The sequence below is a fragment of the Chlamydotis macqueenii genome, chromosome 3 (genome assembly GCF_036417535.1).
Source record: "Chlamydotis macqueenii isolate bChlMac1 chromosome 3, bChlMac1.mat, whole genome shotgun sequence".
In the NCBI taxonomy this organism is placed as follows: domain Eukaryota; kingdom Metazoa; phylum Chordata; class Aves; order Otidiformes; family Otididae; genus Chlamydotis; species Chlamydotis macqueenii.
In genome coordinates this window covers 62,814,430-62,827,550 of record NC_141558.1, presented here as the reverse complement: position 1 = coordinate 62,827,550, position 13,121 = coordinate 62,814,430, and the positions used below count along the sequence as shown (strand labels likewise).

Below are 13,121 nucleotides of genomic sequence, written 5' to 3'. Positions count from 1 at the left end.
GAGCTTTGCTGGTGTTCCACACCAGAGGAGGATCGGACTCCAGAAACCTTATTGGCAAAAACACTACTGAAAAGCTTACATCTCTGAAAAATACTTTACCTTGGACTAAATTACGTTTGATGGAATTGCTTTGATCGGTTCTTACGAATATCTCCCATGAAATTATTCCTGTTTTCTTACTCTGATGGCTATCCACTCTTGCTTTTAGATAAGACTCCTACTTTAATCAAAATTTAAATCATTATTTGCTTTCATTATTGAGGTAGTTTCAATTAATACACTAACTTTATGGTTTACTGGTTCACTTTGGCACTGGTCTGAATCCAACCACTTGCCCAGCTGTTTATTCTCTTTGAGTTAAGCTGAAGAGGAGTTCACTTTTCACAAATTTTGTTTTGCTCAGTCTATCTACATACATTTATAACATTTCATGTGTGTATGTATACACAGTATTATATACTTTTTATATGTTATGTGTATTTATATATGACTGCGTAATTTTTTAGTATGTGGTGGTCATAACCACTGTTGTTAAATGCATCTAACACATAGTTATTTTCAGTGTAAATGTATTTCATGGGACCTATAATAGAACTTCAGCTACTACAGTAAACACAAGACTTTCCTCCCAAAGGTCAATATTGAATAAACTGCTTCTTTTCTTTCCAGGTACTCCCAGCCTCTGCATGAAGAAATAGCTTTGCATAAGCATCTCAAACATAAGAACATCGTCCAATATTTAGGTTCTCTTAGCGAGAATGGCTTCATTAAGATATTTATGGAACAGGTGCCAGGTGGTAAGTTGTGGGGGAGACTGGTTTGGTGATTGGTTGGTTTGGTTTTTTTACATTTTAAAAGTATAAAAACATAGAGTACTGCAACAAGATATATTTCAGGCAAATGTATTATTCTTTAATATCTCTTTCATAAATTAATGGGGAAAAACTCTGTCTTCAAACTGCTTACGTCCTTTCGTTCAGTATTTAGATAGGATGTGCTACAGATACAGCTCAGGTGATTGCTGTGGCAGGTGAGCTCCTTTTACCTACAGATCAGAGATGGTTTGTGGTCATCCTACTAGAAAGACTGTAGCTAGCCTCAGGTGGCTGAGCTCATCTCAGGTACTTAACACAAGAGAAAGGTGATGGTTGATTCTGTTTGAGACCAATAAACTCACAGCAGCCAGACACAACAAAAATCACACTTCTTTAGCTTAGGTTTTCGAGAAACTGTGGAGTTGGTGTATGTACAAAAACATGCATATGCACATCCATCTTTTTTCACTCTTTTACATCATTCCTCTGGGGCAACTTCCCTCCAGGCATAGGAGAGAGGTCAGCACATTGATTAGATGTGTTCTGATCTGCCTGCTTGAGGAAGCGTATGCTTCTCTGCTGCAGCTAAGGCCAGTGGAGATACTGAGATTCTCTTTTTAATTACTCAGACTGATGATGATGCAAGTAAGCATTTGCCTGGAGAGGCCTTTGGTTATAGAAGATGTGCCTACACTTGATTTGGGAATGATGTTTGTTGTTACTTGTTTTTTTTCTTTTTAGGAGAAGGTAGAATTTAATTAGATTTTTACTCTTACTTTTTTGTTCTGCAAATTATAGGTAGCCTTTCTGCTCTTCTACGATCAAAATGGGGACCATTAAAAAATAATGAGCAGACAATTGGCTTTTACACCAAGCAGATTCTTGAAGGATTAAAATACCTCCATGATAATCAAATAGTGCATCGAGACATAAAGGTAAGAATTTGCAGAGAATTAAGCCTGATAGTGTTATGTAACTGCATAACCATTTATTTGTCCTGTAATTTAAAAACTTTTTTTTTCTGAAAGTTGTTCTTTGTCACATACCTTCTCTGCTATTCTGAACTGTGGGTTACCTATGTGAACCATTGTCGATTTGAATTTACACCAACAAAATATGTTTGGTTGGTTTTTTTTTTAATTTTAGAAGAATTGACATATAGCCACTTAAGATGTGATAAAGTGGATATTTTAATTTCTGTTTTCAATGACATGATCAAACTTTCATAAAAGCTTATTAGAAGTGAAGAAGATTGTGGATGGGATATTAGCAGGTTTTTTTCCAAGAAGATTGCAAATGAAAAAGTTCCCCTTAAAAAAAAAAAAAAATTTTTTTTTTTTTTTTTTTTTTTTTTTTAAATATTCTTTAATTGAATTCCTGTAGTAGAGGAAGTTCACTTTGAGATTAAGTTTCTGATAATGGGGTTACATAAGGCAGGAACACTATTGATTCTTCTTTCATCTCCCCTCTTAAGAGCCTTAGGAACTAATTGTTACTGAAGAGTGCATTGTAGAAACAGGCTATGCAAGAAGTCTTAGATGAAGAGTCAGCAGAGAAAAATCATTGCTCTGAACGTTCTCTTCCTCAGGGTGATAACGTGCTTATCAACACATACAGTGGAGTGTTAAAGATTTCAGACTTTGGAACTTCAAAGAGACTTGCAGGAATCAACCCATGTACTGAAACTTTCACTGGTATGTTCCCAGAGAAGAGTCTTTCGTCACTTGAACTGTGCATGTAGGGTCAGAATCCACAGCTGCTGAACTTTTATTGACTTCAAATCAATATAAAAGATTGCTGCAAAAATAACTTTTTGTATATTTCATGTATACCTAATCTTAAGCTATACACTGTACTTGTATGCACTGCTGAAAGTGAGTGCTGTTTTGGAAGTACTTGAGACATGAAAGTCCTCTACAACAGAAGAGCTGTGTCTTTCCCATGTTGTATTTAAGTCTGTCTCTTCTGTGCACATGGCTTCTTCATCTTGCTGATTGAAGGCTTTCATGACTAGCTTCATCTCCAGAGTTGCTTATCTACAGAGCCTACCATGGACTTGATCCTCATTCTGCTTGATAATTTGATCTAGATGTTAAAGCATGCAGTGGCACTCACTGCATTAAATAATTATGCAAAATGAGAACTGGCTGTTACTTTAATACCATCCTCTGTTTTTCCATTTCTGGACCAGAATGCAGAATGATGTCTCACATTGATTCCCTTACTTCAGCAAAAGTGTTCATATCATCTGCTGTTTTAGGTTCAGGTTTCACTTCCTTTTCCTCCCTGAATGCCATTCAGAATGATCTTCCTTATTTTAATCCTAATCTGTAATACAGTAAATGAAAATTATGTCTGATCCAAAGCTCATTTAAATCTCTTAATAATTATCATTGACTTTGAAAAGCGATATCATCAGATCACTAGATGATGTCAGATGCTTTTGGCAAGTAATGTTTTGAATAGGATTCTGAGTTTTATGTAGAATGCATATGGAAATTTCTGAATTTTGAATAATGAAAAGTATTCTTTTTAAGTCTCCCCATATTGCTCACTCCTCAGTGATTTTGTTCCTCTTGTCCTTTACCTGTCTATTTGCATCATTAGTGCATCTAAGTTAAAAAAATGGATGTTTTAAACAGGTACCCTTCAGTATATGGCACCAGAAATCATAGACAAAGGGCCACGTGGCTATGGGAAGGCTGCAGACATCTGGTCTTTAGGATGCACAATCATCGAGATGGCTACAGGGAAGCCCCCATTTTATGAACTGGGAGAACCCCAAGCAGCTATGTTTAAGGTCAGACATCTTCCTTGTACCACTCAGATCAGTACTTATAAACACAGGAAATCTTGTGACTGTTTTGGAGAAGGGAGAATTAGAGATTGCAGGAAAAGAAGATAAAGGAAATGCTTGGTAAGTGAGGATGTTGAGAAGAACGAGCTGATTCAGCTGGGTGGGAGTGTTGTGTAGTTTTGAAGAGAGTAATGGAGCTATAGCAGCTATTCAGCAGCCTGTGTGTTTAAAATTAAAAAAACTGAGAAAAGAAGAAATTTCCTGCTTTGCAAGAGCCTCTACTTGCAGTAGTGGTTTTAAAAAATGTAATCATTTATACAATTTTAAAGTTTTTTTTCCTCTCTGAATTAATAAACTAGTTACAGAAATATAATATCAAAACTTCAGAACAGTATACCACTTTTACTATCTAAACACTTTTTTGATGCTGTTTAGTGTTTTGGCAAAGAGCAGTGTATGACATTGTTTCTCCCTTTATTTGTCTCAGGTGGGAATGTTTAAAATACACCCAGAGATTCCTGAATCCATGTCTGCAGAAGCCAAAGCTTTCATATTGCGTTGCTTTGAACCAGATCCTGATAAACGAGCTTTTGCTCATGAGCTACTTGTAGATGAATTCTTGAAGGTTTCAAGCAAAAAAAGAAAGTCCTCATCAAAACTCTCAGGTAAGCATTGTTAAACTCCATCTGGAATTTTTCTCTTGTTGCTGATGCTGTTTTCTGAAACTGCTGATTTAGTCTTTTAAGACAAACACAGCAGATCTCCATCCCAGGTGAACATTCAGTAGTAACCTTCTGTTCCAGCAGCCTGCTGCAGAAACACTGTTGTAGCAGAATTCTGTTACCATGTTGTCACAGAGGTAATCTATATAAAAATTCCTAATAAGGTTTCTAGAAGTCCTTTTCTTAAAAATTTGCATACATTTTCATTCAAATAATGTTTGCATAGAGTACACTTTGTATAAGGTTAGAACATGCTGTTGAAACTCAGGAGAGTTTTCTATATGAGCAAAATATTCTTTGTCCCATAGCAAAAGTGCATGTACTGCATTATTTTTGTTTTACATACTCATTTTCTGTAGTGTTCTATATTACAGAAAGTAACAAAGGAGATTTCAGAGTACGAATTACATATTCTATTTATGTGCATAAATACATATGAAAATATCTTCTGTATATTTTTAGCATGATACCTAAAAGAAATAAAAATACCAGGTAAAGGAGACTGCATTGGATGATCACTTTTAATGTGATTTCCACCCCCTCAGATTAAAATTAACTTTAAACTGCAATAAATTACGCTTTTAGGGATTGCAGACAGGACAGTCCAGATAGTCCATAAAAATGGGAAGAGAGTTATCCTTTAGACTGTGCTTATTTTCTCATTTAATTTCAGCACATTTAACTTTAATTTTCCTTTGCTTTTCTCCCACAGTTCTTTCAGCTAACACAAATGGTGAGTTTTAGCATACTTCTCTATCGAAACACAACTCATGTAGGTACTGTGGTTATCACTTATTCTGGTATAATTTGTCACGCTAAAATGCTGCAAAGAGAAGTGGGCACGATTATGAAAATAAGTGACCTTTCTCTGTTAGGAAGCTCTAATTCATTGTGCAAATTTAAACTACTGTTTATAATCCTACCAGACTATGACTTAATTGTCTAGGCACGTGGGTAATACAGGCTTGAAGAGCTGCATCGCTGCTATAAGGCCATTAGGTGGAAATCTGAACAGGAACCAAATGGCTGTTTTATAGTAGCAATACAGTCAAGGTTTGATGAGAAAGATAACATAGATTTTTATTAGGCTAAATTCTATAATGGATAAAAGCAGAATGCATTTGAGACTCCTTTTCAGGCCTGGGTACAGGATATTCATCTCTTTCAGGAAATGAACCAGGAGAGTTGGGGAGGGGGGAACTGAACAAACACATAGCTACCGTCATGCTGAGTTGCTATCAAAGTACATTTTGAAATGTGCACATTTGAAACATGTATAAATTGCAGCAGTAATGTGTGCTCTTGATTTAAAAATAGAAGTTCTGACTTAACATGCGTATTTATTAGTAATCAAAGACTATGAACTAATTAAACTTGTGCAAAAATAGTCTGATAAAGGAATGTATCTTATATGCATTATACTATATATACTTACATGTATTGTATACATAAATGTATGTATTTATATACACACATAAAATTAAGATATTGGAAGATGCTTGGATGACTTTTCCTGCAGAAACATTTTGCCACTGCTGAAAGAGCATACTGATAATATAAGACACACGTTCACTTCAGTGGTAAAGTTCTGTAAGTGAACTTGCAAAGAGCCCAGAATTTCCGTATCTCAGGAAGCTTTTGAATAAAACCAACTGAAAGATAACTCTTTTCCAGAAAAATAAGTTTTAGGAGTTTGTTGTCAATTATGTTTTAATATTTTGTATTGTGTGGGGAAAGACTGAAGTCTTTCTGTTTCCTCTGAAAGAATAACCTTTTGACTTCAGAACTGTGATGGCATTATTAAATTCTAATTTCTGATTATTCCTATATGAATAGAGTATCTTCGGAGTATATCCTTACCTGTCCCTGTTCTGGTGGAAGATACAAGTAGCAGCAGTGAATATGGTTCTGTCTCACCTGATACAGAATTAAAAATTGATCCATTCTCTTTCAAAACAAGAGCCAAATCCTGTGGAGAAAAAGATGGGAAGGGAATCCGGTCTCTTTTTCTGAGGTAAAGAGCTATCTGGTATTCACGTTATACAGTAGATCAGGAATTTGTGTGTTGGGGTGTTTTTTATAAAGTTTCTTTTCACTGAGTGTCTTTCATTCAGCATCCCAGATGAAAATTTTGAGGATCATAGTGCACCTCCTTCACCTGAAGAGAAAGATTCTGGGTTTTTCATGCTGAAGAAGGATAGTGAAAGGAGAGCCACCCTTCACAGGATATTAACTGAGGACCAAGAGAAGGTGGTGAGGAACTTGATGGAAGCCTTGACTCAGGTAAAATGATTTCAGAAGGCAGCAAAAAAAGTTATGGAATTTGAAGACTTACCTACAGTTACCTGGAACTTTTGAAATGACATATAGTAAAACAATAAAAAAAATAAAGTTTGATTGAACTAGAAAGCATAGACCATGTAAACTTTCACAGTCTATTGATTTATTTGGGCTATTAAAAATAGCCTTTAAAATTGTTGATGCTGCATTACATATGCTTTTTGTGTTGTTTGTAAATACTATATGTATACTCGAATATTAGTGCTGGCCAGAAAACAGAAAACGTGTTTTCCTGGTATTATATTTTGCCAGGGATTTTCAAATGGAACTAACTGAAGCTGTCTGGTCAACTCGTGTAAGACAGATCATCCCCAGGTGGCAGTTACCTTTTAGAGTTCTACTGTCTGGCTGACTGGTTTGACAGAGGGAGGTTTAGGTCTTTTGGTCTGCTCTGGCCTTTTGTTAGGTTATTGCTTAGAAAAAAAATGGGGCTGACTGGTACACCATTGCCTTCTAGCCAACAGCCATAAAAGGGGAAAGAGCAGGCTAGGGAGAAAATAAATGGCAGTTATTCTTCACAGCAGTTGGGAGCACATATGGAGGGGAGGGAAGATGCAGTAACAGTGGGAGCTACAGCAAACAACAAAATAATTGCAGAATGACCTTTTCGCACTTCTTTGTGGGGATGATTCATGATGATGTATCAGGTCAGGATGACACTGAATAAATTACAGGTCATGACCGCACTGCTAAATGTTGCAACACCGTAATTGGATGACATGATTTTGTTGTTCTTATTCGTAATATGTGTATTAGGAGTTAATTGACTCACTTCAGTCTCAAGGCTAAGTATTGCTGGTCTAAAACATGCTTGTATAAAAATGTGACAACTCATCTTCTAAAGATAGTACTGTTTAGAAACTGATGCAAACTAATATGATTCTTATGCACATACTAAAATTAAGGTAGTTGGAGACTGCTGCCATACAAATAAAAAGAGCTTCTAACTCTTGGCTGGGGGAAGGAGGAACTCGCAGTTGTCCTGGTAACTACAGAAAGTGTTAAAATAGAGGCAGTAAGAGAGCTGCCCATCATCTGTGCTTTGCTAGAGTGTTGCTGTAACAGACACAGTTGTTAGCATGTGTATGAAAGGAATAATCAGTGATTGAGAGAGGCTGAAACTGAATCACACAATCCAGAAAGGGTGCTTGGTGTTTCATACCTTCCTCAGCTGGGGCTGGAACAGCCCAAGAGAGAAGCAGAAAGACCCAGAGCTGTAGATCCAAAGAGTTTAAAGCACGCATGTGTGGGACTGTCTGCCCTTCAAGAGGATGCAAAACTCTGACTCCCAAACACCATTTTCTCCCTTGGGAGAGGGACCCTGGTCAAAGAGTAGGAATCTTACTCAAACCACCAGTTTGCAGTTGAGGGGAAGTTAAGGAGTTGGCTGCTTGTTTATGTGCTCCTTAAATGCAGGAAGTTACCAACAGGTGGAAACCTGACTTGCTTGTTAGGCCTTATCAGGATTTAGGCTTTGATAGCACTTTTCCCTTCACAAAAAGTTTTCATAAGAACAATTTGAACAAAGTCATTGGGTGTGAGGGCTAGGGGACAAGTATGGCTCTCCCAAAAGAGGTCACTGTTTCTTATTAGGGAGCCATACTGGTTGCTCTGTCCCAGTATGCCTTGATGGACTTTGATCTTCTAGTCCAGGGTTACAGTGTGCTGGTTGTCCACCTATCTGCCCTAATGGCTTTTTAATTTTTTACACAAAAAGGAGATCAGCTACTGCAGAACAGAGTGAGGAATCTGCTTCAGTATTGCCAGTCATCAGGTGAATTCTCCAAATCAAAGCGGATCATGGTCAGAGGCTAGGTTCTTTTACCTCAGAGATGGGTGCTTTAGTCAGTAGAATGCTTGACTGCTCTAGAGCTTTTTTGTATTTTTTTACTTTGTTACTCAGATAATCAAATTATCCTTGTTTCATCCTGATCGGAGTTAATTAACTATAGTCAAAACCTCAATGTTGCTGGCAAACAGAGTTCTTGATATTCGGCCAGCTGTAACATTCATGGCATGAAACTGGCAAATGCAACAGAACCAAACACCATATGTCCTTCTGTTATGCAAATCAATGTTAGGTATCTTTAGTCTATATAAGTAATTATTTCCTTCAGAATGAGCATCTAATACTTCATGTTGAACATCTAGTATGGTTTTCTATCTCTGGCTTAATTTTAAGATTTAGAATTGAAATTTATATTCAGTTGGCATAACTGTACTTTAGAGAGTAAATACAGTCCTCTGCATCCTAGTTACTTAGGCTGGTTGTTCTGATGAATGCTTTTGAGCTTGTAGCTACTTTGGTAGCTCATGTAAAAACACAAAAGCTTTTAAAATAGGCATATGAATATTTATAATAGAAAGGTAAGAGATTTGTAGACCTGCTCTAAGGACAGGTTAAGCGTAGAAGTTCCGTGTCAATGGAAATTATGTAGGAAAGAACTAGGCTCTTTCTGAGTCTTCTGCATAACTTTGACTAATCCCTTTTTTTAAATGATACTGTGGGACTTCGCATGTTGTCTCTCAGAGGCACACTGAAATTAGAGGTGCTGCAAAGTACATGTTTGTTTGCAATTAAGAGTAATTTGTAGTATTCAGTGCACAGTGTATTCATTAATTTCTTTTCACCCCTGTGAAACAAGACATACAGACTATACTGTACACAAAGTCAGCTACTTGCTTGTCAAGTAATCTGCATTACCAAGGCGCTCAGCAGTAGAGCTCTGTGCTGCTGTAGTTACGCTGCTACCATTATCTGACCTGCAGCTGCATCTTTCCCTTAACCATAGCAGTAGAGTTTCTGAAAATCCTTATTGCCATTTGATGTTACTGGCTAATGTCCTTCTGGGTGTACGTTTCAAAAGATGGCTATCAAAACTTGTTCTTTTTCTCTCTCTCTCTCCTAGCAGGGAGACGAAGAACCTAAGTTAAAATGGGAACATATCACGACGCTCGTTTCCAGCCTCAGAGAGTTTGTACGGTCCACTGATCGTAAAATCATTGCAACCACTCTTTCGAAATTGAAACTGGAGTTAGACTTTGACAGCCACGGTATCAGTCAAGTGCAGCTCGTGCTGTTTGGTTTTCAAGATGCTGTAAGTTGTCATTTTTACTAAGAACTTTGTGCACCAAAACTGCCAAAAAAAAAACCCCTAGAAGCTAGAAGCAAACAGAACTTCATTAACTTCCATCCAGAGTTACTGAAACACTAATATTTGAGAGCTTTGAACCTGTAATAGCAAAAACTCAGCCCACAGCCGTGACTTGGTTGGGTTGCCATGTGATCCTTTGGCAGGACAGAGACCCTGAACACCACTGTTGAGATTTTGCTGATTAAAGATCTAGAAGGTTCAGCACAGTTGTGTAAACATTACGTCATAACACTAAAGCACGAAAGCCTTTTAAAAAAATCTTATTCTGGAGAGTTTTCCGGTAAATAAGACCAACACTGAATGTCATGTTTATCCTACATAAATTTAGATCTCTTGAACTTGACTTCTCTTATGAACTAATACATTAAACCACTCTATGCCTCCAGTAGTAGTCTGTGTACCTTATAATATTGTACTGAGTTCTTATTCTAGTATTTTTTGTTAGCAGCAGATTTCTGCCAAACTAGACATTTTAATTTAAATTTGTAATAACCAGGATAAGAAGGAAGAAAAATGAGTTACTTTTCTGTCAATAATTAATGCAAAATTTATTATTTCCTAAAGTGAACAACCAAACACACACGTGGATACCCTTTAAATAGCTCGTATATTGAAAACAATTTTTTTTTTCTTCTGAAGCTACATATTTAAATGTTAGTTCACAAGCAATTAGGCTTAACACTTAAGATGAATAACCAACATGGGAGGGTGCAGCTGTGCTGGGCATCGCTTGTCCAGACTGAAGTCATGTAGTAAAAATGAAATGACAATCCAAGTAGGCATTTGAGGTGGATGATTCTGTTAGTGTTTAAACCTGGGCACAAGTGAAAGAGCTGTTAGGAAGGATTGCATAGCATGTGAACTGTTTGTTGCATAGACTACACTAACAAGAATTAGATGCTGTTTATGAAATATCCTAATGTGTGAAATGAATCTGTAAAAGAGAGGTTTCCACAAATGAAAGCTTTTCTCTTTGAGTCTTTGCTTCGAGTACACTTCAGCTCTCCATTCTACTTAGCCTGTACTTAGCCTCTACATTCTACACACTACGTTCTACTTAGCGTATTACTACTGTTTTGACGCTTGGAAAAAAACCCCAAACACACAAAGTGAAAAAAAAAATTGAGGAAGGGAAAAGCACAAATAGCTGGGTTGATTGCCTGATAGAAAGGTTGCTGGGTGTCAGTTGTTTGATGGTAATTGTCTGAGTCATGTTCTTTTCAATGAAAATTTTACCCTCTTCTGTTAACTCAGTCATTACAAGTTGTTGGGGTTTAACTGGTAAATTTCTCTTTCACTACTATCTTGCTATCACTTAACTAAGATAAGTCACAGAAAGTTCAAATCAAAACTTGGCTTTATATGTGCCTAGTCTTAATATTTTTTTTTATATACGTTAGATTTCTATAGTAGTACACTGAAATCCAGATCAGTATCAAGATCTCAGATAGCTGCAGACACTGGGATATTGCTAAAAATGAGGGAAAGTCGTTCACTTTTCTCATGACTTGATAAGGTAATCTCAGGTAACAAGGTTTCATGATCAAAATACCCTAAACAAGCAACCAAGAAAAACTAGTTTTGCGCTGTAATGTATATAGCTAAATCCACATTATGTGGATTGTTGTGTTCTCTGACTAAGTTACATTGTGATGCTTCAGTACTTAAGTAGGCTACTTAGCTGAGTAGACTTAGCTAAACGTGTGTCAGCGTCTTGGTAGCAGTCAGTATGGGAAGGTGCAAAGAGCTGGCAAACTGGAGTTGCGCTGCTTTGGAGGGCCGTGGGCGAGCCCTTGGGACCCTTGGGCACCTGCTGCCCAGGTGTCAGGCACAGGGCAGGCTCCCCTGGGGCTGCTGACGGCTCTCCAAGTCCAAGCACAGTGTCCAAGTGCCATCTTGTGGCCACTGGCAACAGAACTGAGGAGACAGGTACTGCGGCGGGTTGACCTTGGCTGACAGGTACGGGAAAGCCCTGACCCTGTCACTCGTTCACTCCCTCCCAGTGGGATGGGGGAGAGAATCAGAAGGGCAAAAAGTGAGAAAACTTGTGGGTCGAAATAAAGACTGTTTAAAAAGTGAAGGGGGAAAGAAAACAAAACAAAACAAACCCACAAACCCCACAAGTGATGCAAAAGCAATCACTCGCCAGCAGTAGACTGATGCTCAGCCAGTCCCTGAGTGACAGCTCCTCTGGAAAAAACCCTCCTCTAGTTTTATTGCTGAGCATGATGCTATACAGCAGGGAATATCTCTTCAGTCAGCTTAAGTCAGCTGTCCTGGCTGTATCCCCTTCCAGCCTTTAGTCCAGCCCCAGCCTACTCGCTGGTGGGGCAGCATAAGGAACAGAGAAGGCCCGGAGGCTGCGTAAGCTCTGCTCAGCAGCAGCTAAAACATGGGTGTGTTATCAAGGCTGTTTTAGTCACCAGTCTGAAACATAGCACTATACAGGCTGCTGTGAGGAAGATTAACTCCATCCCAGCCAAACTCACTACAGGTACCTACGTAAATTACTGTGTTACTGAATACTGCTGTTTTGGGGCAGTGATAATAATGTGATAACATTTATTAACTCTTATACATCTTCTGAAGGCATCATTTCTGTAACTTCAGTCATTTTTTTACAGAGAGGTTATGACAATGTGGAAGAACTGAATTAATACCTTTTTAGGAAGACCTGAGTGAACTGTTTTCTTGCCACACTTTTTAGTAAACAGTAGTTGCTACTTTTTTAATAAGGCTTTGAATAACTTCATAATTTCTAAATATAGTTACATTTCTATCTCCCTGCAACTTCTGGAGTTCTGCTCCTACAAAGTCTGTTGGTTTGGACTGCTTCCATGCCTGGAAAACGGCACGGAGTCTGTTTTGTGCTATTGCCATTTACTGTGGCTAGGCGTTTCCTGGTAGCACTGTCACCCCACCTGCTTCTTCCCTGTCACTTGGGAGTTGGAAAACAATTCCCCCAGGGTAGAGGTGTTCTCACAACTGGCAGGGAGCATCCGTAGAGGCACCTGGGAACATGGCTAAAAGTGGTTTGAAAGCAGGCTTGTGGGGAATTAGGAGTAACCCAGTGTAGAAAACTATCTCACTGTACAAAGTAAAAAGTAGAAGGAAAGAGAAACTAACACAGCATACAACTGAAATCCCCTGACTGTTTAAACTAATGTTAATTAACTATTTTCTAAACCAAGAAGGAGCAGCATTACATTAGTTCTTTGATATTTTCTACAATTGTACTTTAAAATAGATAAGTACTGCTCAGAGCAAGCAGTGAAAATGATGCCAAAAAAAT

General features: G+C 37.9%; 1 protein-coding gene across 1 annotated transcript in view; it reads left to right on the top strand.

Annotated features, from left to right (window-relative positions):
* MAP3K5 (mitogen-activated protein kinase kinase kinase 5) overlaps positions 1–13,121 on the top strand; it is a 106,344-nt gene that overhangs the window by 83,665 nt on the left and 9,558 nt on the right. The window contains exons 16-24 of the mRNA XM_086744904.1: positions 670–797; positions 1,614–1,750; positions 2,404–2,509; positions 3,458–3,615; positions 4,100–4,277; positions 5,047–5,067; positions 6,171–6,348; positions 6,449–6,617; positions 9,584–9,772. Coding sequence (XP_086601030.1) covers positions 670–797; positions 1,614–1,750; positions 2,404–2,509; positions 3,458–3,615; positions 4,100–4,277; positions 5,047–5,067; positions 6,171–6,348; positions 6,449–6,617; positions 9,584–9,772 — 1,264 coding nt within the window. The remainder of the gene's footprint in view (positions 1–669; positions 798–1,613; positions 1,751–2,403; positions 2,510–3,457; positions 3,616–4,099; positions 4,278–5,046; positions 5,068–6,170; positions 6,349–6,448; positions 6,618–9,583; positions 9,773–13,121) is intronic.